At 57.3% G+C, this 22,552-nt stretch overlaps 3 protein-coding genes and 1 long non-coding RNA gene across 8 annotated transcripts in view; 2 read left to right on the forward strand and 2 right to left on the reverse strand.

Moving 5' to 3' along the window:
* Nucleotides 1–1,705, reverse strand: part of MTX1 (metaxin 1) — a 5,421-nt gene extending 3,716 nt beyond the window's left edge. The window contains exons 1-2 of the mRNA XM_003937798.4: nt 1,065–1,705; nt 11–80 (exon numbers count right to left, since the gene is read on the reverse strand). Coding sequence (XP_003937847.1) covers nt 11–80; nt 1,065–1,595 — 601 coding nt within the window. The 5' untranslated portion in view covers nt 1,596–1,705. The remainder of the gene's footprint in view (nt 1–10; nt 81–1,064) is intronic.
* On the forward strand, nt 1,230–14,608 carry THBS3 (thrombospondin 3). 4 transcript variants are annotated; one of them, XM_003937786.4, is made up of 25 exons: nt 1,230–1,269; nt 2,196–2,303; nt 2,494–2,610; nt 3,648–3,854; nt 4,926–5,182; nt 5,286–5,388; nt 6,729–6,755; nt 6,963–7,045; nt 7,131–7,182; nt 7,308–7,456; nt 7,852–7,992; nt 8,219–8,296; nt 8,676–8,828; nt 9,001–9,111; nt 9,196–9,303; nt 9,587–9,746; nt 10,088–10,206; nt 10,343–10,395; nt 11,596–11,789; nt 11,979–12,157; nt 12,267–12,315; nt 12,536–12,732; nt 12,981–13,153; nt 14,068–14,207; nt 14,297–14,608. In XM_003937786.4, the coding sequence occupies exons 2-25, from the start codon at nt 2,258–2,260 to the stop codon at nt 14,353–14,355; spliced, it is 2,955 nt and encodes a 984-aa protein (XP_003937835.2). In that variant the 5' UTR covers nt 1,230–1,269; nt 2,196–2,257; the 3' UTR covers nt 14,356–14,608. The 4 variants fall into 4 exon arrangements, with proteins under 4 accessions (XP_003937835.2, XP_039315822.1, XP_074246076.1 ...); XM_039459888.2 differs by lacking the exon at nt 1,230–1,269 and having other exon boundaries at nt 1,621–2,303; nt 2,478–2,610; XM_074389975.1 differs by lacking the exons at nt 1,230–1,269; nt 6,963–7,045 and having other exon boundaries at nt 1,621–2,303; nt 7,131–7,175.
* LOC101044660 (uncharacterized) lies at nt 5,140–12,164 on the reverse strand. Its single transcript, XR_746146.3, has 3 exons — nt 12,076–12,164; nt 5,490–11,854; nt 5,140–5,207 (listed from the first exon to the last, which is right to left on the reverse strand). It is a non-coding gene; the product is annotated as an uncharacterized LOC101044660 (long non-coding RNA).
* Nucleotides 14,609–16,949: 2,341 nt separating the features above from the next.
* On the forward strand, nt 16,950–22,091 carry MUC1 (mucin 1, cell surface associated). 2 transcript variants are annotated; one of them, XM_039460221.2, is made up of 7 exons: nt 16,950–17,124; nt 17,751–19,744; nt 19,844–19,899; nt 20,045–20,181; nt 20,326–20,447; nt 20,529–20,678; nt 21,709–22,091. In XM_039460221.2, the coding sequence occupies exons 1-7, from the start codon at nt 17,067–17,069 to the stop codon at nt 21,781–21,783; spliced, it is 2,592 nt and encodes an 863-aa protein (XP_039316155.2). In that variant the 5' UTR covers nt 16,950–17,066; the 3' UTR covers nt 21,784–22,091. The 2 variants fall into 2 exon arrangements, with proteins under 2 accessions (XP_039316155.2, XP_039316156.2); XM_039460222.2 differs by having other exon boundaries at nt 17,763–19,744.
* Nucleotides 22,092–22,552: the final 461 nt, after the last annotated feature.

A 22,552-nucleotide genomic window follows, 5' to 3' on the forward strand; every position in this document is an offset into this window, starting at 1 on the left:
TACTGGGTACCTGAAGGGCTCCGCCAGGGGTTGCTGATCTTGTGCACCTTCAGTGGAGCACCAGTAAATCTGGCATAGGTCTGCAGGGAATGAAGCAGAAGGCAGAAGGGCAGGGCCATGGTCCCCACAAGGGGTATCAAGAAGAGAAATAACATTTATTGAATACCTATGTGCCATGCCCTATGCTTAGTATCCTAGTCCAGAAAAAAAAAGGGGAAGATACTACCACTGCTATTTCACAAATGGACAACACAGAGCTTAGAGAGATTATGGACATGTCCATGATTATATGTTAGTCAGGAAAATCCTTCCCTCTGTCTCCTCCCCTGTCATCTACCTGGTGAACATTTATACTCAGAAGTTTTTCCTAACAAGTATCCCTCTTCTTGGAGGCACTGATCATGCCCTCCTCTGTGGCACAATCTGTGGTCCGTTCCTACTTATACCTGAATATTTTACTATATTTACTTACTTACATTTACTTACTTACCTATCTGCCTTTGTGTAAACTCAAGGGAAGGAACCAAATTTTATTCATCTTTGCATGGCAATATTTAGTATTTGGAAAAAGTATAATAGATGCTTTCCAAAGCAGGAGTGAATGAATAAACGAAGCTAACTAAGTCTGTCTGATTGCTAAGCTCTTTCTACAGAGCCTGGCTGTGAGTCGTTTGGTCCAACAAACAATAGGCTCAGTAAATGCTGTTAAGTGAGGAGGAGGCAAGAATTCCAAGCCAGAGTAGGTCCCTGAGATAGTCCAGCCTAGTAAACCTCCGGATGGTGAAACAACGCCCAGAGAAGAAAAAGAATCGTCCAAAGGTCACACAGCCAGTTAACGGATGAGCAAGGACTAGAATCCATGTCCTGAACTCCCGACCAGGCGTCTTGTCATTGCTGCATGAAACCTAGAAAACTGCAGCACAGGGCATTGAGCCCATAGGGGCCACGTACGCTCTTTGACTGCCTCAGTTTCTCCCAATGCGCCCGTGCTGAGTAGCCCTGACAAAGTTCGGATGCTCGGCTAGTTCGGCCCCCTCCCCAGTGAACAAGGCGCCTCCCCTCACCAGCACGGCCAGGCTGTCCAGGTCCACTGACGGCAGGCCCCAACCCCCTGACCAGCAGAATAGCTCCATGGGCGCCGCCATCTTGCCCGCCCTCTGTCCCGGAAACACTTCCTTCTGTGCTCCTCCCCTCCCCTGCACGGACCCGCCCCCCGCCACCGCCCCTCGGGTCGTGGCAGGCAGGGGGCATGGGGAAGTCCCCGGGGAGGTGAGGCTTCTCTTGGCTCGACTGGCAACCGCACTGCGGGGGACTGGGCCGCGGGCCTCAGGGAAGGACGGCCGCCGGCCCACCCAGAGGCGGGCCCCATAGCGGGACAGCGCTGTCAGCCAGGCGCGCCTCGGAAAGTCACGGCGCTTCGGCTGAGTGGAGTCCCGAACCCCCGACGGCGCGGCAGGCCCGGGAGAGCGGGGTCTTGTGCGCCTGGGCCAGGTCTGGGGGCTCTTGCCAAACTGCACGTGGCGTGTACTGCTCTGGGGCCCCTCGGGGCTCGTCCCAGAGCGGGGACTGCGGAGGGGGGATCCCCCGAGCAGCATGTTTTCCACAGCGCGTTATGTTTGGAGCAGGCCCTGCGCCGCCTGTCGCCATGGAAACAAAACAGGGGCGGTGGCGGCGGCCGGAGCGGACGCCGGACTGGGGCCTGGGTGGGGGAGGGGAGGAGAGTGGAGGCTCGCAGGCTGTTGCCTAGGTAATGGGAACTCAGGCGCCCCTCTGCTTTATCCGGGTCAAGGACCGTCCGCTAGTACCTACAGGGTTCCACAGTCTGGTCGTTGGCTCCTGGCCTGTCCCCCTGTCTTCTGTGCCTGTCCCTGGTGTCCCTTTCCTCTTTCCTGGTTTCTTCACTCCGACCTCACTGACCACTGCTTTAGACTCTCCAGTTCCCGTCAGACGCTTCCAGACTCCCAAAGTTTCCTAGAAATGAGGGAAAATGGAGAAACAGGCACGTGTCAGGGGACCCCCACCCTAATAAAGAGCACTTGCTCCGCCAGAACAGCAAACTTCATGCCATGTGGGCATCCCTCCTGGGCACTATAGCAAGCTAGTTTTGGCCACTCCCTTGGCATCCTTTCCTGCCAGCTGTGGAATAATGCCCACTGTCTAGCACTGCCCCTGGTAGGCGTTCTTGCCTTCCACAGTCGTGGCTTCCAGAAAACAGTGGCACTTGGTAGCGCTGTGTGCTGAGACCCCCAACAGTGTGATGACTGCGGAAAGGGAGGCAACTGCGAGAGGACCATTAGGGGGAGGTAAGAGGCAGGGAGGCCTCCAGGACTTTCCCTGTGCCCCGGGTTCCCAGAGCTGATGATGCCTGCAGGGTGATTGGCAGCTCTTTGTTTCAGCCCCCCCCCCCCATCACCCGCCTGCTGGCCCCCCCTCCGACTCCGTCCCTCCGCCCCCCGGCTCCTGCTCTCTCCGCCTAGCCTTTTCCCCTCCCAGCTGCCTGCCTGCCAGGGGTAGTGAGCCGGCTGAGCAGCATGGAGACGCAGGAACTTCGGGGGGCCCTGGCTCTTCTCCTCCTTTGCTCTTTCACATCTGCCAGTCAGGACCTGCAGGGTAAGCCTGTCTCCATCCTCTTAGACCACTCTGCCTCTTTCCCATTTGCCCCCAGCCCAAGTAGCAGAGAACATGTGGGCAAGGAGAGAGAAGAAGAGTCCAGAACTTGAGCCAGAGGAAAACGTTAGACTGCCTAGAATTGGTGAAATGATGGCCTGGTGGAGAGGAGTGGGCTCCAGAGGGTAGTGGGGGAGTCAGAACGGGCCAGGGTCAGGCATGAGGCCAGGGCAGAGGACTCAGGAACTGGATGCTCAGACTGCCTGGCTGGGGTGGTGTCTGAACATCTGTAGACACCCCAGGGTCTGGGAGAGCAGCCTGAACGTGGGTGTACCGTGTAGGTCCCTGGGCTTCATCCCCCTGTGCTCCTGGGTGTCCAAGGACAGGGTGGGGGTGGGGACCAAGAAGGCTGGGCTCTCCCAGAGGTCTGGTGGTGGGGTGGTCCCATGGGTGTGGGAGAGGTAGCTGGAGCAGATGACACAGGCATAGATTCTTTACTGGCTGGAGGGAAAACCACAGATTGGCCAGGACACAGGAGGCAGAGGAGCTGGGTCCTACATTCCCACAGGACAGAGCCCAGATGGTGGGAGGGTCAGAGCCCTCAGTGGGCAGCTGTTCTTATCCAGCGAGATTGTGATGTGCCTTTAGGATGGGAGTAGGGACACTAGGGTGTGGAACGAGCCAAATCCAGCAGTGGAAAGAGAAGCTGCCTCCTGTTTGTGCCTTGTGGGCACCAGGTGCCACTCCTGCGGGGTATCAGCACAGCATCTCCCTTGCGCCACCTGGTGGAGTCATCTCAAATTTGTGGGGTGCTGTTTCTGTTTCTAAGTGAGCCTCAAGCCTGCAGGTTCCTGGAAGGTGGTAGTAGGCAATAATGGGGAAAGGAAGGCACAGTGCCTTTGTCCTCTGAGAACAAGAGTTGAGTTTTGAGGTGACTAACGCTGCCTGGTGGTGGGGGTAGGGGGTGATGTGGGCTCAGGGGAGGGCATACCTTAGCATTTGATCCCAGTCTCTAACCTTGACAACCCCTGCCTGACCAGTAATTGACCTGCTGACTGTGGGCGAGTCTCGGCAGATGGTGGCTGTGGCAGAGAAGATCCGGACAGCCTTGCTCACTGCTGGGGACATCTACCTCTTGTCTACCTTCCGCCTGCCCCCCAAGCAGGGTGGTGTCCTCTTTGGCCTCTACTCGCGCCAAGACAACACACGATGGCTGGAGGCCTCTGTTGTAGGCAAGATCAACAAAGGTGACTGGTGGGCATCTCCTTTCCTGCAATGGTGACCCCCTTGAGCACTCTTCCCTCATCCCTACTTCCCAAGTGCTTCCTAATTCTCCTTGGCCTCACTGGGGACCATGGTCCCATCTGGCTGTGTCCAGACATCAGTGGCATCTGGTATGGGGTGCTTACAAGGTGCTTTAAGAGGCCAGGTACCAAACAATAGGGTGAAGCTTGAGGCCTGGTATTTATAGGGATGGGTTGTACTTGGGATGCCTGGAGGGAGGGTGAGGCATGTCTCTGCCTCAGCAGTGATACAGAAAGGTACTTCAGATCCCTGGCACAGTTCAGTGGGCACAAAACCAGCTGTCACCCTAGGAGAGGATAGAGTCATCTGATACCACTGAAGGCTAAGACAGTCTTAGTCTCCAAACCAATTTTTTATTTTTATTTTATTTTTTTAATTTTGGTTCCCATACCAGGAGTCGAACCTGGGCCACCTGTGTGAAAACCAGGAATCCTAACTGCTAGACTATATGGGAACCAGTTTTTTTTGTTTTTGTTTTTGTTTTTGTTTTTTAAATGGCATCTCACTCTGTCACCTAAGGTGGAGTGCAGTGGCACAATCCCAGCTCACTGCAACCTCTGCCTCCCAGGTTCAAGCTACTCTCCTGTCTCAGCCTCCCAAGTAGCTGGGACTACAGCTACCCACCACCAAGCCTGGCTAATTTTTGTAATTTAGTAGAAACAGCGTTTTGTCTGGTTTTTGATAAGAAAGAAACTATAAAAAAAATAAATAAATAAAAAATTAAACAGTGTTTCAAACGTTGACCAGGCTGGTCTCAAACCCCTGACCTCAGGTGATCTGCCCACCTTGGCCTCCCAAAGTGCTAGGATTACAGGCATGAGCCATCACGCCCGGCCTCTGAACCAATTTGAAAAACATTTATTGTCTACCTATTACATACAAGGTGTTGAGAGTTACATAGTAGAATTAGGGATGGGGGCTCTAGAGATGTATCCAGCAGAGTTGATCCAAGGCTCAACTGGGAGGCAGGGGATGGGAGGACAGTGCCCATACTGATCTCCCCTCCTGGGCAGTACTGGTGCGGTACCAGCGGGAGGATGGCAAAGTCCATGCCGTGAACCTACAGCAAGCAGGCCTGGCCGATGGGCGCACACACACAGTTCTCCTGCGACTCCGAGGCCCCTCCAGAGCCAGCCCTGCCCTACATCTCTATGTGGACTGCAAACTGGGTGACCAACACGCAGGCCTTCCAGCACTGGCCCCCATTCCTCCAGCGGAGGTCGATGGGCTGGAGATTAGAACTGGACAGAAGGCTTATTTGAGGATGCAGGTGAGCCAGGAGGAGCTTCTGAGTTCTGTGGAAATAGAGTTTGCACCAGTTGGGGAAGGGGTTGGTAGACCTTCCCACCTTATTCTGCTGCTATCCCCCCCAGGGCTTTGTGGAATCTATGAAAATTATTCTGGGTGGGTCCATGGCCCGGGTAGGAGCCCTGAGTGAGTGTCCATTCCAAGGGGACGAGTCCATCCACAGTGCAGGTAACACAGACTTGTTTGCTGACATTGGACCACAGGTCCTGTGGCCTTTGGTGAATCCTGTCTTCTCAACCTCCCTCTCAACACCCATTCCTTTGGCTCACCTTCCTGGGGTTTCTAACCCTGTTATTCCAAATCTTCCACCTGACTCCACAATCTCCAGTACAGCCATCCCAGAAAAAAACAAAGCAATCCCAGAGAGGAATATCACTGAGGAACTCTGGAAAGGATGGGAGAGAAAGAAGTTAATTGCTTGGTCTTGGCTAAGAGATACTGGTCTTGAGTCTTTTTTTTTTTGGAGACAGAGTCTTGCTTTGTCACCCAAGCTGGAGTGCAGTGGTGCACTCTGGGCCACAGCAACCTCCGCCTCCCAGGTTCAAGTGATTCTCCTGCCTCAGCCTCCCGAGTAGCTGAGATTGCAGGTGCCTACCACCACGCCCAGCTAATTTTTATAACTTTAATAGAGTCAGGGTCTTACCACGTAGGCCAGGCTGGTCTCAAACACCTAACCTCAAGCGATCCAACTACCTTGGCCTCCCAAGGTGCTGGGATTACAGGCGTGAGCCACCGCACCTGGCCTGGTCTTGAGTCTTTTTTAGTTCTCACTGGCAGATGTCACCAGCAATTCCTCTGAGCATTACCCATTGCCTGGTCTCTCTGGCAGGGGTGTTCAGAAGCTCTCACCTAAATCAAATACCCATCTTTCCCAGATAGTTCAGAGAGAGAGAGAGCACTTGAAGGGAAGGGGATGACCAGGTGTGGTGGCTCACGCCTGTAATCCAAGCACTTTGAGAGGCTGTGGTGGGCAGATCACTCAAGGTCAAGAGTTCAAGACCAGCCTGGCCAATGTGATGAAACCTCATTTCGACTAAAAAATACAAAAAATTAACCAGGCATGATGGTGGGTGCCTGTAGTACCAGCTACTCGGGAGGCTGAGGTGGGAGAATGGCTTGAACTCTGGAGGTAAAGGTTGCAGTGAGTTGAGATGGCACCACTGCACTCCAGCCTGGGCAACAGAGCGAGACTCCGTCTCAAAAAAAAAGTTGGGGGGAATGGAATGTACTGAGGCCCTGGCCCTGCTTTGGGTCCATCCCTTCTGCCACTCCCATTCCTAGGAACCAGGAGGATTTGGGTTTTGACTTCCTATGAAGCAGCTCCCTTAGAGGGTCCTTGGCCCTGTGGAAGGAGCTAGCACTGCTTGCCTGCCAGCCCTACCCTCCCACCATTCAGCACCCCATCTTTATTCTGAGGCTCCAGCCCTGTCCCTGCCTTCCTTCCTCCTCACCAGCCAGGCCTCTCTTCATATCACCTCACCCCTCTGACTCTGTTTTCTTCTCTCCAGTGAGCAATGCACTGCACTCCATTCTAGGTGAGTAGGCCACGCTGGAGCGGAAGGGGCAAGGGGGGAGGAGGCCCCAGGCTCTGGCAGCTGCCTCAAACTAAGTCCTCTTCAGTCAAGAATGTAGCAGGTTTAAAGGCAGGGGTGGGCAGCCATGGCAGGTGCTGGCTTATTGCCTACAAAGGGCCCTGGACTGGTACCCCACTACTGAGCCCCTCACACCCTGGGTCCTGACAGGGGAGCAGACCAAGGCGCTGGTCACCCAACTCACCCTCTTCAACCAGATCCTGGTGGAGCTGCGGGATGATATCCGAGACCAGGTTCGGGTGGGCCAGTGAAGGGTGGCACTGATTCTGGGGTGGGGTGGCAGATGCCAAGTGCTGACTCCTCCCCATCCTTCCCCAGGTGAAGGAAATGTCCCTGATCCGAAACACCATCATGGAGTGTCAGGTGTGCGGTGAGTGGGAGTGTAGGGGAGGCTCCAGATGACATTGCCATGTTCCCTACCCAATGACTTCAGCGTCCCATTCTGGTGGCTTAAATGGTGACCACCGGGTAGCTCTGACTGTGTCCACTCCTCAGGCTTCCATGAGCAGCGTTCCCACTGCAGCCCCAATCCCTGCTTCCGAGGCGTGGACTGCATGGAAGTATACGAGTACCCAGGCTACCGCTGTGGGCCCTGTCCCCCCGGCCTGCAGGGCAACGGCACCCACTGCAGTGACATCAATGAGGTGGGGGAGGGCAGAGCCCAGAAGGGTAAAGAAAACTGGGGTGAGGACGTCAGGAGGGGCCCAAGAGGGTGGGATAAATGCTGGTCTGGAGGAGAGGAATCTAGAGTTTAGGAGCAGTCAGAGACAAGAAGAAAAATGCAAGATGGGAGAGACAGAAGGCCCGGGGCAAAGACTGAAGGCCACACAGGGAAGGAGCTGGGAAGTGGCAGGGGAGGCTTGAGATGGCCACCAGGGGCTTGGAGAGGGAGCCAGGGAACCCCAAGGGAGGCGGGGTGGGGACCAGGAGCTCAAGGCGATTGTGTGGAGAGACTTGGAGCAATGGTTCTTGGATCACAGGCGGGGGCCTGAGTTTCCCAGAGGGCAGCCTGACCTCTGCCTTCTCGTCTGGTCTCCAGTGTGCTCACGCTGACCCGTGTTTCCCAGGCTCCAGCTGCATCAACACCATGCCCGGCTTCCACTGTGAGGCCTGTCCTCGAGGGTACAAGGGCATACAGGTGTCTGGTGTAGGCATTGACTATGCCCGGGCCAGCAAACAGGTCAGACTGGGTAATGTGTGTGGACAAGGGATCTTGGCCTTGTAGAGGCCAGGGGCTTCTGGGTTGGACATGGGACCCTTGTGATGTACGGGGCAGGGATGGCTTCGCATCGGCTTTGGGTCTGGGCTTAATGTTGATGTTCACAGATAAAGCCATACCAGTGCCCTCTGCTGTATCTGAGGAGACCCACCATAGGTCTGGTTCCACCCAAAGTCTGCCCCTTCAGGTCTGCAATGACATCGATGAATGCAATGATGGCAACAATGGTGGCTGTGACCCAAACTCCATCTGCACTAACACTGTGGTGAGCTGAATACCCTGAGAGTATTCTGGGGTGATGGGAATGGTAAAACCCCACCCCCCACCCCTTTTTACCTTCAGATTTCCCGCTGCCCTTCCTCCTCCGCAGGGCACTGCACAGATTAGGTGTTCACACGGACTTGGTTTGGAATACTGGTTTGCCTCTTGCTAGCTCTTTGGCATATTATTTAACCTTTCTGAGCCTCAGCTTTGTCATCTGAAAACTGGGGCTGTTACCCACCCTGGAAGGTTGTCATGAGAACCTAACGGAGACGCTGCTATGCCTGACATAGCTGAATGCCCAGCCCACACCCCGAAGGTGGGGCAGGGCTGGTTCTGGGTGCCTGGTGGGCTCCTTCCTGACGCTGCCGCTTCACTCTTAGGGCTCTTTCAAGTGTGGTCCCTGCCGCTTGGGTTTCCTGGGCAACCAGAGCCAGGGCTGCCTCCCAGCCCGGACCTGCCACAGCCCAGCCCACAGCCCCTGCCACATCCATGCTCACTGTCTCTTTGAACGCAATGGTGCAGTGTCCTGCCAGGTGAGCTAGGCTTCAGGCATGGAAGGAAAAGGGGAGTCTGGGGGAAGGGGTAGGGCTCTGTTTAGGGCCTGGGCCCAGGGAACTGGTTGGTGGGGAGACAGAACCTGAAGCAGGGAAAATAGAGGAGGGGAGCCGGCCCAAACTGCTAGCTCCTACCCTTTATGTTGCCCAGTGCAACGTGGGCTGGGCTGGGAACGGGAACGTATGCGGGACTGACACAGACATCGATGGCTACCCAGACCAAGCACTGCCCTGCATGGACAACAACAAACACTGCAAACAGGTGCAGGGGGCAGGTGGGCGAGGGAGTGCTGCGGGGAGCCCAGGCTGGGTCAGGCAGAACTCATCCTTTTCCTCTGAACTTTAGGACAACTGCCTTTTGACGCCCAACTCTGGGCAGGAAGATGCTGATAATGATGGCGTGGGGGACCAGTGTGATGATGATGCTGATGGGGATGGGATCAAGAATGTTGAGGTGACTCTCAGACTGCCCTGCCCACTGGAAGCTCCTCTACTCTGCTCCTGTCCTCTCAGTGCCTTTCTTACCTCCTTTGGCAGCTCTCTAGGAAGGGCCCAATATCCCAATTAGGGAGGCAAAAACCTTGTGCCCAGGACAAGGAGGTTGGGCGGGTGGGACCGTGCCAAGCAGTTTGACCATCACAAGGTTGTGATCTTAGAAAAGGCTACAGTGAAAGGTAGGTGCAAGATGACAAGTGGTTTAGGGGTGCTGACTCTTCCCCTCCCACCCCTCTGCCCAGGACAACTGCCGGCTGTTCCCCAACAAGGACCAGCAGAACTCAGATACGGATTCATTTGGTGATGCCTGTGACAACTGCCCCAACGTTCCCAACAATGATCAGAAGGACACAGATGGCAATGGGGAAGGAGATGCCTGTGACAACGATGTGGATGGGGATGGTGCAGGCCTGGGGCTGAAGGGGAGGCTGGGGGCCCTGTAAGAATTTGGATCAGGTGGGGATGAAGCAGGGAAGCTAGGAAGTCTCTGTGAATTGGGGAGGCAGGCTTGTGGAAGTTGGCCTGGGTGAGGAGAGATGATCTGCAGCAGATGTCAGTGGGAATGTGAGGTAGGGTGTAGCATTAGGCAGAGTGTGGCCTAGAGGGCGAGACAAGAAACAGGCAGATTTCCTGACCAGTTGTCCTCTGGGTGGGTCCTGAGAAAAAGTTCAGGACTTTCACCAACCTAGAAGAGAGAGTATGGCATATTCTGGTAATAACCATGTGCTTCCCATGTCTTCTAGGCATCCCCAATGGATTGGACAATTGCCCTAAAGTCCCCAACCCACTACAGACAGACAGGGATGAGGACGGGGTGGGAGATGCTTGTGACAGCTGCCCTGAAATGAGCAATCCTACCCAGGTACAGGGGGATGGTAAGGGCAGGGGAGGGATGAGGATACTGGTCGATGAAGCCCCAGCCCTTTGGATGGGAAATGGTCAGATCACCCTCTTGAGTTATCAAGAGAAGATGGTGAGAACAGGTCCCTCTCTCTCAGACAGATGCAGACAGCGACCTGGTGGGGGATGTCTGTGATACCAACGAAGACAGGTAAGGTCTTAGCCAAGAGATGCAAGGTCTTTATTTATTTATTTATTTATTTTGGGAGATAGAGTCTTACTCTGTTGCCCAGGCTGAGTGCAATGGCATGATCTTGGCTCACTGCACCCTCTGCCTCCCAGGCTCAAGCAATTCTCCTGCCTCAGCCTCCCAAGTAGCTGGGCCTATAGGCACATACCACCATGCCCAGCTATTTTTGTATTTTTAGTAGAGATGGGGTTTCACTGTGTTAGCCAGGATGGTCTTGGATCTCCTGACCCTGTGATCTGCCCGCCTCAGCCTCCCAAAGTGCTGGGATTACAGGCGTGAGCCACCACATCCGGCTTTTTTTCTTGGAGACAGAGTCTCTCTGTCACCCAGGCTGGAGTACAGCGGCGTAGTCTTGGCTCACTAAAACCTCTGCCTCCAAGGTTCAAGAGATTTTCATGCCTCAGCCTCCCTGAGTAACTAGGGTTACAGCCGTGTGCTACCAAGCCTGGCTAATTTTTGTATTTTCAGTAGAGACAGGGTTTCACTGTATTGGCCTGGCTGGTTTTGAACTCCTGACCTCAGGTGAGTCTGGCCTCAGCCTCCAAAAGTGCTGGGATTACAGCATGAGCCGCTGTGCCTGGTGAAATGCAAGGTCTCATTGGGGATATTTTACTTTCCTCTAGTATATCTTTTTTTTTTTTTTTTGAGATGGAGTCTTGCTTTGTAACCCAGGTTGGAGTGCAGTGATGCCATACTGGCTCACCACAACCTCTGCCTCCTGGGTTCAAGTGATTTTTCTGCCTCAGTCTCCTGAGTACCTGGGATTACAAGCATGTGCTACCAAGCCTGGCTGTTTTTTGTATTTTGAGTAAAGACGGGATTCCATGGTGTTGCCTAGGCTGGTCTTGAACTCCTGACCTCAGATGATCTGCCCCCTTGGCCTCCCGAAGTGCTAGAATTACAGGTGTGAGCCACTGCACTTGGGCCGTAGTATACTGTTAATTCCTTCTATAATTTAGCCTTAATTCTTGATTGCTATTGAGCAAGAAGTCATTCTTATAGTCTACCCTCAATTCCTACTGCTGGACCTTCACCTTATCTGGCTGATTGCCAGGGGTCTGACTGGATGGAGAGTAGACTCCAGGGGCTCCTAGGCAGAAGCAAAGGGAAAGAGAAGGAGTACCTTTAAAGCCTTTATTTGGTTCTTGTTCTTCTGAGCAGTGATGGGGATGGGCATCAGGACACCAAGGACAACTGCCCACAGCTGCCGAATAGCTCTCAGCTGGACTCAGACAACGACGGATTTGGAGATGAGTGTGATGGTGATGATGACAATGATGGCATCCCAGATTACATGCCTCCTGGTCCTGATAACTGTCGCCTGGTACCCAATCCCAATCAGAAGGACTCAGATGGTAAGCATGGGGGCCCAGAGTGCGTTAGACTGGTGTTGCCTTTGCTCAGGGGGAGGCAGCAAGCCCTGTTGGGAAGTGAGGAAGGGCAGAGTGGGGAAAGAAGTCAGAAATGCAAGGCCCAACAGGTGGTATTGCTGCCTAGTGGCAGTGGGCAGGGCCTTTGTGAGCACCCAGCCTCGCTCTGTGCAGGCAATGGCGTTGGTGATGTGTGTGAGGATGACTTTGACAATGATGCTGTGGTGGACCCCCTGGATGTGTGTCCTGAAAGTGCAGAGGTAACGCTTACGGATTTTCGGGCCTATCAGACCGTCGTCCTGGATCCTGAGGGTGATGCTCAGATTGACCCAAACTGGGTTGTGCTCAACCAGGTACTTGGGGCACTGGGATGGGCAGGTCTTGTCAGACAGGGCTACCGAGGGAGCCTGGGAAGGACAGCGCACGTGCATCACAGCTTTTTTCTTTACTGTACAACCCCAGGGAATGGAAATCGTTCAGACCATGAACAGTGACCCTGGCTTGGCAGTTGGTATGTAAGGGATACCCAGTTCAGTAACTTCCAAATGGAGGAATCCTATAGGGGCAGAGGGTAGGGGAGGAAACAGACAGGGAGAATGGGCAAAGTGGCGAGAGAGAAGGCAGTGGTACAAGCTGGCCACACACATAGCAGGCATCCCTTCCCAACCTCACCCCATGATGAGCCACGAGTAGCTTTGCTACCCCTGACCTTTATCCCACCCCCACCCCAGGATACACAGCCTTCAATGGTGTGGACTTTGAAGGCACCTTCCATGTGAACACAGTGACTGATGATGACTATGCGGGCTTTCTCTTCAGTTATCAAGACAGCGGCCGCTTCTATGTGGTCATGTGGAAACAGACGGAGCAGACCTACTGGCAGGCTACACCCTTCCGGGCGGTTGCCCAGCCAGGGCTGCAGCTCAAGGTCCCCAGCAGCCCAGACTCCCCAACCCTGGGTCCTTTCTCAGAGTTCTCCCCTGCAGCCCCAGGGCCTCCTCCCCTGCCAGACAGGGAGCCCTCTTACCCAGACATCTGGCACGGAGGCCGGCTCTCTGGGACCCAAAGCATTTTCATGACCACCTAGACTCCCTTTCCCACCTGCACTTACCGACCTGTTGTCTCCCTTCACTCCAGCTCTGCAGTTGACCCACTGTCTTTGCCAATGTCCCCCAGGCAGTGACATCAGTGTCTGGCCCAGGTGAGCACCTCCGGAATGCCCTGTGGCATACTGGCCACACCCCTGATCAGGTACGACTGCTGTGGACGGACCCACGAAACGTGGGCTGGCGGGACAAGACCTCCTATCGCTGGCAGCTTCTGCACCGGCCTCAAGTTGGCTACATTCGGTAAGGAGAGGAGCTGAGCCCACCTGTGGGACTCAGGCCGGGCCTGTCCTTCCTCTTTAGCTGGGACTCACCAGTGGCCTCTCCAGGGGTGGGGACTGCAGCCGCTTCTCTCCATCTCCCTTCTCACTGCAGACACAAGCACCTATGAGTGATGTTGGTGAAGTCACTCCTCCTCCATGACCCATTTTCCCCTTTGTAAAATAAGGGCATTGGGTTAGATGCCCTTTACAGTTCTCCAGAAGCCTCCAAACCCAGGCCAATCTGTGGAGGGGCACATCACATCTGGCCCCTTAATTGGAATGGCCTGGAACCTGCCTTATCAACCTGGATGAGAATGATTTGACCTGGAAGGGATCATCATTTACAGAAGAGAAAACCAAGGCCCTGACTTCACAGGCCTTGGTTCAGCACTTTGTCCACAACTTTGCATTTCCATCCAACAAGTAGCCCTAGTTGGTGGAGATGAACGGGAAGGGGAGGGGAAGTGGGTCTGCTTATAGGCTGGACTTTCCATGGCCAAGAGCCCAGAGTCCAGGAACCTGGGTTGGTTCCCCTTTAAGGTGCCTGGGGCTGTGGGGTGCCAGGACAGGGGATAAAAGGGGGTGGACTAGAGCCTGGGAAGCGGGTGACTTCACCCCCCAGCCCATTGTGCTTATCGTCATGGCAACCCAATCCTCGCTTGGAATGCGGCTGGTGCTTTGAGATGCAAAAGGAGCTGGACAAAGAGCTAGGGGCCCCAGGCCTGAGAAAAGCACCACCCTTCCCTCTGCTTTCCTGCCTCCCTTTCCCTCCCTCCCTTCTCTCTCAGGCCTGGTGAGCTCAAGGGGGGCTGGGGAAAAGCAAGGCCCCAGGCATGGTGGCACAGTGCCCACTGGCACCCTAGCACCCATGGACACTCCTGGAATCTTGGACAGGGTGAAGCTCTATGAAGGACCCCAGCTTGTGGCAGATTCTGGGGTGATCATTGACACATCCATGCGAGGGGGGCGTCTGGGTGTATTCTGCTTCTCTCAAGAAAACATCATTTGGTCCAATCTCCAGTATCGATGCAATGGTGAGGTGGCTGATTGAGATCAAGCTGATCTTTCATGCCTTGTGGGAGAGCCACAGCCTCTGACCTAACTTATTATTTCCCTTCTCCAGACACAGTGCCTGAGGACTTTGAGCCATTCCGGAGGCAGTTGCTTCAGGGAAGGGTATGAGGAGGAGGCCACCGGATTGAGAATTCAGAATTTTAGAACCTTCGGCCTTGGGGTCCATCCTGGAGACCCTGAGGTCTAAGCTACAGCCCCTCAGCCAACCACAGACCCTTCTCTGGCACCCAAAAGGAGTTCAGCCCCAGAGGGGTGGTCACCCCACTGTTCAGGGGGTGAGAAGTTTTCAAGGGGTATTACTCAGGCACCAACCCCTGGAAAGATGACAGCACATTGCCATAAAGTTCTGGTTGTTTTCTAAGCCAGTGCTACTGCTTATTTTAGGGATTTTCCAGGATAGGGAGGTGAAGTGGAAGGAACCAGGGAGTAGGGGAGAAAGGCTGGGAGCGTGGAAGTTAGGGATCTAGAGGAAGTTTGACTGATTTAGGGGTGCGGGTGGGGAAGGTGCTGGATGGAGTTAAGTGAAGGATAGGGTGTCTGTCGGAGGATGCCCGAAGTCCTTCCAGCCCCATTTACTCACGGTGGCAGCCGCGACACTCCAGTCTATCAGAGATCCGCCGGGATGGGGAGCCAGGAGGGCGGGGGCTGCCCCGCTCGGGGTAGGTGGAGGCCGGGGGGCCGGGGGGGCCGGAGGCCGGGACGAGTGCAATATTGGCAGGGGAAAGAACAACACTGCACCGCGTCCCGTCCCTCCCGCCCGCCCGGGGCCCGGGATCCCGCTCCCCACCGCCTGAAGCCGGCCCGACCCGGGAACACGGGGCGCGCTGGGGAGCTGGGTTCACCTCGGAGGCCAGAGAGACTTGGCGCCCGGAAGGCGAAGGGAATGGTAAAGGGGAGGGGGTAGGGAGAGCGGAGTTCGCGGAGTCCCGGAAGGCCGCTTTCCGACGCCCGGGCGTTGCGCGCGCTTGCTCTTTAAATACTCAGACTGCGCGGCGCGGAGCCGTCGCCATGGTGACGCGTGTCCCAGCAACCGAACTGAATGGCTGTTGCCTGGCAATGTCGGGAGTTGCGGTTTGTTGCCGCCCACCTAGCTACTTGGGTTTTCTCCGGCCTGTGGCGGGGGGGGGGCCTCCCCGCCTCCCCGGCCCGCGCGTCCGGGCGCGCTGACGTCAGTCGCCCCCACCCCGCCCCGCGCCCGCCCCCGCCCCCGCCCCCGCCCCCGCCCCCGGGTCTGGCCGCGCACAAAGCCTCGCCTCGGGGGCCCGAGAGGCGCGCGGGCGGAAGAGGTGGTCTGTCGCCCGGTGACCCGATGCTCTCCAATCCCGTGCCTCGCTGAAGTGTTTTTAAAGTGTTCCTTCCAATCTGTGTCGTTGGGGCTGAGAACTGTTTCCCAAATACAGTCGGAACTGCTTCCGCCGGCCTAGACCGCAGCAAGCGGCCGCTGGACCCGAGTTCCACGTGCCGCGCGGCCCAGGATAGCTTCCTCCCCGGGCGCACTGCTGGCCGCACACACCTCTCGGTTTTCGCTCATTACGCACCTCCCGTGTGCTTTTGCCCCCCACTGCGTGCCTACCTGTCTCCAGTACCACTCTGCTCCTCAAAGGATAGTTCTGTGCCCCTAAATCCCATTCTGTCACCCCCCCCTACTCTCTGCCTCTTAAGTCCATAACGGTCCACACAGACCGTGTCCAACTCCCCCGACCACGTTCCAATGTCCTCTCCCACATACCTTGGTGCCCCTTCCACGTACCTCAGGACCCCACCCGCTCGGCTCCACTTCTCCGGACGTCACCACCACGCCCTCCCGGAGTGACCCTCCTAAAGCTCCCAGCCGTCCACCATGCTGTGCGTTCCTCCCTCCCTGGCCACGGCAGTGACCCTTCTCTCCCGGGCTCTGCCTCCCTCTCGCGGGGTCTTTGCCTCACTTAGGCAGCGCTGCCCTAACTCCTCTCCATCCCGTCCGAGCCGCCCCTCAGCCGGCGCGGTCCGGCCCGCAAGGCTCCCGGTGACCACTAGAGGGCGGGAGCTCCTGGCTAGCAATGGAGGGTGGCAAGGGACGACCCTAGCGTTCATCAGAGCCCAGATTTCCTCCTTTAAGTGGAAATTTCTTTCCCCATTCCCTTCTCGGGAGAAACCCAAGGAGGGAACCCAGGCTGCTGGAAAGTCCGGCTGGGGCGGGGACTATGGGTTTCAGGGTAGAAACTGCTTGTGGAACGGGACAGGGAGCGGTTAGAAGGGTGGGGCTATTCCGGGAAGTGGTGGGGGCAGGGAGCCCAAAACTAGTACCTGTTCCACTCATTATCCAGCCCTCTTATTTCTTCTCGGCCCCGCTCTGCTTCAGTGGGTCCAGGGAGGGCCGGGAAGTGGAGTGGGAGACCTAGGGGGGGGCTTTCTGGCCTTGCTGTCCAGGGCTTCGACCTAGCCGGCTGTGTTCCCCATTCCCACCTTAGTTGTTGCCCTGGGGCTAAAACTAGAGCCCAGGGGCCCCAGGTTCCAGACTGGCCCTCTGCCCTTCCCCCTGGAGCCAGGGCGTGGTTGGTGAAAGGGGGAGGCCAGTTGGAGAAGAAACGGGGTTGACAGGGGGTTGAGTGATTAGAGCCCATTCCCTACCCAGGAATGGTTGGGGAGGAGGAGGAAGAGGTAGGAGGTAGGGAAGGGGGAGGGGGCGGGGTTTTGTCACCTGTCACCTGCTCCGGCTGTGCCTAGGGCGGGCAGCGGGGGGACCGGTATAAAGCAGCAGGCGCCTGTGCCCGCTCCACCTCTCAAGCAGCGCCTGCCTGAGTCTGTTCTGCCCCCTCCCCACCCAGTTCACCACCACCATGACACCGGGCATCCAGTCCCCTTTCTTCCTACTGCTGCTACTCATAGTGCTTACAGGTGAGAGGCACAAGGGGGGAGTGGGCTGCCCTGCTTAGGTGGTCTTCGGGCTCTTTCTGTGGGTTTGGCTCCCTGGCAGATGGCATCATGAAAGGCAAGAATTGCAGACAGAGGCTGCCCTGTCTGTGCCAGGATGAGGGAGAGGCTAAGGACAGGCTGAGAAGAGGTGCCCCCCACCCTGAGAGTGGGTGCCAGGGGCAAGCAAATGTCCTGAAGAGAAGTCTCAGAGGAAACGAGTAGGGAGAGGGAAGGCTTAGGAGGGAGAAATGCACAGGCCAGCAGCTGAGGCCTGTGGGCAGAGAAGGAGGAGGTCGCAGGTAAGGAGCTGGCCAACCCGGGGGCTGCCTGAGGCTGCCCACTCCCCAGTCCTCTGGTATTATTTCCCTGGTGGCTAGAGCTTATATTTTCTTCTTTTGTCGTGCACCCAACCCTGTGACTTCAACTTCTTACAGCTGCTATAGACCCTACAGCAGTTCTTTTTTTTTTTTTTTTTTTTTTTTTAAGACGACGGAGTTTCACCATGTTGGTCAGGCTGATCTTGAACTCCTGACCTCAGGTGATCCGCCGGCCTCCGCCTCCAAAGTGCTTGGATTACAGGCATGAGCCACCACGCCCGGCCCTTACAGCAGTTCTTACAGGTTCTGGTCATGCAAGCTCTACCTCGGGAGGAGAAAAGACGGGGACTACCCACAGAAATTCAGCACCCAGCTCTACCAGGAGTGTTGTGAGTGTGACCAGCAGTGGCATCTCCAGCCATAGCCCTGGTTCAGGCTCCTCCACTATTCAGGGATACAACCTGACCCCGGCCCTAGCCACCACACTAACCTCAGGTTTGGCTGCCACTGGGGGACAGGATGTCTCCTTGACCCCAGCCCTGGGCTCCACCACTGCTCCAGCTCACCACAGCACCTCGGCCACGGACACTGGGCCAGCCTCTGGCTCCACCACCACTCCAGGCCACCATGGCACCTCAGCCACGGACACTGGGCCAGCCTCCAGCTCCACCACGGCTCCAGCCCACCACGGCACCTCGGCCACGGACACCGGGCCAGCCTCCGGCTCCACCACCGCTCCAGCCCATGGTTCCACCACCACTCCAGCCCACCATGGCACCTCGGCCACGGACACCGGGCCACCCTCCAGCTCCATCACGGCTCCAGCCCACCACGGCACCTCGGCCACCGACACCGGGCCAGCCTCCGGCTCCACCACCGCTCCAACCCACTATGGCACCTCAGCCACGGACACCAGGCCAGCCTCCAGCTCCACCACCACTCCAGCCCACCATGGCACCTCGGCCACGGACACCGGGACAGCCTCCAGCTCCATCACGGCTCCAGCCCACCATGGCACCTCAGCCACGGACACCGGGCCAGCCTCCGGCTCCACCACCGCTCCAGCCCATGGTTCCACCACTGCTCCAGCCCACCATGGCACCTCGGCCACGGACACCGGGCCACCCTCCAGCTCCACCACCACTCCAGCCCACCATGGCACCTCGGCCACGGACACCGGGACAGCCTCCAGCTCCATCACGGCTCCAGCTCACCATGGCACCTCAGCCACGGACACCGGGCCAGCCTCCGGCTCCACCACCGCTCCAGCCCATGGTTCCACCACCGCTCCAGCCCACCATGGCACCTCGGCCACGGACACCGGGCCACCCTCCAGCTCCACCACCACTCCAGCCCACCATGGCACCTCAGCCACGGACACCGGGCCAGCCTCTGGCTCCACCACCGCTCCAGCCCACCATGGCACCTCGGCCAGGGACACCGGGCCAGCCTCCGGCTCCACCACCGCTCCAGCCCATGGTTCCACCACCGCTCCAGCCCACCGTGGCACCTCGGCCACGGACACCGGGCCAGCCTCCAGCTCCACCACAGCTCCAGCCCACCATGGCACCTCGGCCACGGACACCGGGCCAGCCTCCAGCTCCACCACGGCTCCAGCCCACCATGGCACCTCGGCCACGGACACCGGGCCAGCCTCCAGCTCCACCACGGCTCCAGCCCACCATGGCACCTCGGCCACGGACACCGGGCCAGCCTCCAGCTCCACCACGGCTCCAGCCCACCATGGCACCTCGGCCACGGACACCGGGCCAGCCTCCAGCTCCACCACGGCTCCAGCCCACCATGGCACCTCGGCCACGGACACCGGGCCAGCCTCCAGCTCCACCACGGCTCCAGCCCACCATGGCACCTCGGCCACGGACACCGGGCCACCCTCCGGCTCCACCACCACTCCAGCCCACCATGGCACCTTGGCCTCAGGCTCGACATCAGGCTCAGCTTCCACTTTGGTGCACAACGGCACCTCTGCCACTGAGTCTACCACAACCCCAGGCAGCAAGAGTACTCCATTCTCAACTCCCAGCCACCATTCTGATACTCCTGCCACCCTTGCCAGCCATAGCACCAAGACTGTTGGCAGTAGCACTCACCATAGCATAGTACCTCCTCTCACCTCCTCCAATCACAGCACTTCTCCCCAGTTGTCTATTGGGGTCTCTTTCTTTTTCCTGTCTTTTCGCATTTTGAACCTCCAGTTTAACTCCTCTCTGGGAGATCCCAATACCAACTATTACCAAGAGCTGCGGAGAAACATTTCTGAGTTGGTGAGTATCAGTCTTTTCTTCCCCATGCTCCCCTGCAGCAGCCTTCAGAACTGGCCGCACCCTTTGCATCCAGCCTGAGTCCTTTCCCTCTCACCCCAGTTTTTGCAGATTTATAAACAAGAGGATTTTCTGGGCCTCTTCAATATCAAGTTCAGGTACAGTTCTGGGTGTGGACTCAGTGGTGGTTGGAGGGTGGGTGGTTGTCATGATCGTAGGGAGGGACTGGTACATCAGGGTTGGGGGAGAGTGCTGAGCCAGAGCTGCGATCCGTGGCTGAAGTGCCCATTTCCCTGTGACCAGGCCAGGATCTGTGGTGGTAGAATCGACTCTGGCCTTCCGAGAAGGTACCACCAATGTCCAAGACGTGGAGACACAGTTTGAAGCGCATAAAGCGGAAGCAGCCTCTAGATATCACCTGAATGTCTCAGCAGCCAGCGGTGAGGCTGCTTCCCTGCCTGTAGTCCGGCACCATGCCGCGGCCTCCTCCCTCCAGTGGCTGGGTCCCCGCTCTTTCCTTAGTCCTGGCAGCAGGAGGGGCACCTCCTTTGGGAGACTGCCCTGACCACTGCTTTTCCTTTTAGTGCGTGATGTGCCATTTCCTTTCTCTGCCCCGTCCGGGGCTGGGGTACCAGGCTGGGGCATTGCGCTGCTGGTGCTGGTCTGTGTTCTGGTTGCGCTGGCCGTCATCTATCTTGTTGCCTTGGTGAGTGCAGTCCCTGGCCCTGATCAGAACCCCACTGCTAGAAGGCACTCCGTGGCCCACCATAACCTCCTGTATCCCCAGGCTGTCTGGCAGTGCCGCCGAAAGAACTACGGGCAGCTGGATATCTTTCCAGCCCGGGATGCCTACCATCCTATGAGCGAGTACCCCACCTACCACACCCATGGGCGCTATGTGCCCCCTGGAAGTACCAATCGTAGCCCCTATGAGGAGGTGAGGTTGGGCCCCACAGGCTGGGGGAGGCAGAGGCTTTGGCTGGCGAGGCTTCTGAAGGGGGTACTTGGAAAACCCAGAGAGCCTGGAAGAGGTGAGAAGTGGCATGAAGTGAGCAGAGGAGGGCCTGGCAAGGACGGGGGCGGAGGTCCGAAGAGTTCTGGAGGACAGGCCTGGGAGGAGACCACAGAAGAAGGGGGCCCTAAAGAGGGAGTGGCCCCACTGCCAGAATTCCTAAAAGAGCATTGGCCATCTGCATTCATGCTGGCTGGCACTGGCTGCACTGGTGCCACCGAGGCAGGTTTTTTTTTTTTTTTTTTTTGCACCCAGAGGCAAAATGGGTGGAGCACTATGCTTAGGGGAGCCCTGCCTGAAGAGTCATAGGGGTGAGCCCCTGTGCCCCTAATCATCTCCTAGGAATGGAGGGTAGACCAAGGAAGGCTGGTGTAAGGGGAGGTTCTCTAGGTGGAGGAAGAGGGGTCAGCAGACCAGGCGAGCCTGGGAGCCAGCAGTGTTCTTGGGAGCTTCAAGGAAGCAAGGAACCCTCCCTCCTTCCTCTCCTGGCCTTTCTCTATGGAACCTAGTAAATAATTACTGCAGCCACCTGAGGCTGGAAAACCACTCTGGGTGGGGGAGGAGAGAGGCGTTTATTTTTCTTGCTCCTATTTTCCTCCTCCTGGAGACCTCCCTCTCTCAGTTTCAGAAAGACACACAGACACACACACACACACACACAGACACACACACACTCCTCCTTGGGCTGGAACAGCAGAGAATGGAGGGACAAAGGAGCTGCAAGGGAGGCCAAGGGGGCTGATTAGAGCCAAGGAGAAGGAGTGAAGGGGAGCAGAGGGAGGAGGACAGCCCTGTTTACAGTCACCTGGCTGGTGGGGTGGCAGGTGCTCTCTCCGACTTAACCCTTTGAGAGCTGGCCAGGACCCTGAACGGATTACCCAGCTTGGGGTGCCATGCAAGGGCTCTGGGAGGTACCTTCTGCTTCTCACCTGGGATCTCTTTTCCTTCGACCCAGGTTTCTGCAGGTAATGGTGGCAGCAGCCTCTCTTACACAAACCCAGCGGTGGCAGCCACTTCTGCCAACCTGTAGGGGCACCTCGCCTGCTGAGCTGAGTGGTCAGCCAGTGCCAGTCCGCCCCACTCCGGCTCTTCATGGCCAGAGACCCCAAACCCCGTTCTGGGCTGGTGAGCTGGGAGTTCGGGTGTGCTGCTCACAGCCTCCCTCAGAGGCCTCACCAAGTTCCTGGACCCTTCTCGGCCTGTGGAAGCCCACGCCTGCCCCTGAGGGCTTATGCCTGGGGAGTGGTGCGGTGGGAGCTCCCAGGAGGACTGGCCCAGAGACCCCGGAGATGGCAGGGAACCGGGACAGGACTCAATAAAACATGGTCTCCCGCTGTACCAACTTCTGATCTTTCATCTGTGACCTGTGGGCAGCAGGGCGGCTGGTCAGAATGTGTGTGAGGGGCCTGGGGGAGGAGACAGGGAGGCCAGGAGGCAGGAAGGAGCAGGTTTGTTTGAGAAGCAGGAGATGTGAGGAGGTGACGTTGGGGAGGGGCGGTGGCCTGGGGAGCCACCTCTGGCTGACCCTGGTAGCACAAAAGGAAGGAGGAAACGAAACCCAGGCGGGTTTTGGAGGGCTAGCGTGACTGGGCTCCGGGCACCAGCGGCTCTCCCTTGGCGTTGCCCGGCCCACACTCTCCTCTCCCCTTGGCAGGGTGCCCCCAGGTGCCTCTGTTCTCAGCGGCCTGGGTGTGAAGTAAATCCTAGGGCAGTGATAACAGCCCAGAGTCAACAGGGCTGAGATAAGCGGGGGCCGGTCAGATCCGGGCGCTGGCACCAGGCCCGGCCCCCACCTGACC

This window comes from Saimiri boliviensis, chromosome 19, assembly GCF_048565385.1.
Source record: "Saimiri boliviensis isolate mSaiBol1 chromosome 19, mSaiBol1.pri, whole genome shotgun sequence".
NCBI lineage: Eukaryota > Metazoa > Chordata > Mammalia > Primates > Cebidae > Saimiri > Saimiri boliviensis.

Bases quoted from the DNA above. Each gene is read 5' to 3' on its own strand.
- THBS3 (XM_003937786.4), top strand. From the start codon at position 2,258: ATGACTGCGGAAAGGGAGGCAACTGCGAGAGGACCATTAGGGGGAG. The intron at 3,855-4,925 runs GTGACTGGTGGG...CCTCCTGGGCAG, and splicing joins TGTAGGCAAGATCAACAAAG to TACTGGTGCGGTACCAGCGG. The intron at 12,733-12,980 runs GTCCCCAGCAGC...AATGTCCCCCAG, and splicing joins AGCCAGGGCTGCAGCTCAAG to GCAGTGACATCAGTGTCTGG.
- MUC1 (XM_039460221.2), top strand. From the start codon at position 17,067: ATGACACCGGGCATCCAGTCCCCTTTCTTCCTACTGCTGCTACTCATA. The intron at 19,745-19,843 runs GTGAGTATCAGT...CTCTCACCCCAG, and splicing joins GGAGAAACATTTCTGAGTTG to TTTTTGCAGATTTATAAACA. The intron at 20,448-20,528 runs GTGAGTGCAGTC...CTGTATCCCCAG, and splicing joins TCATCTATCTTGTTGCCTTG to GCTGTCTGGCAGTGCCGCCG.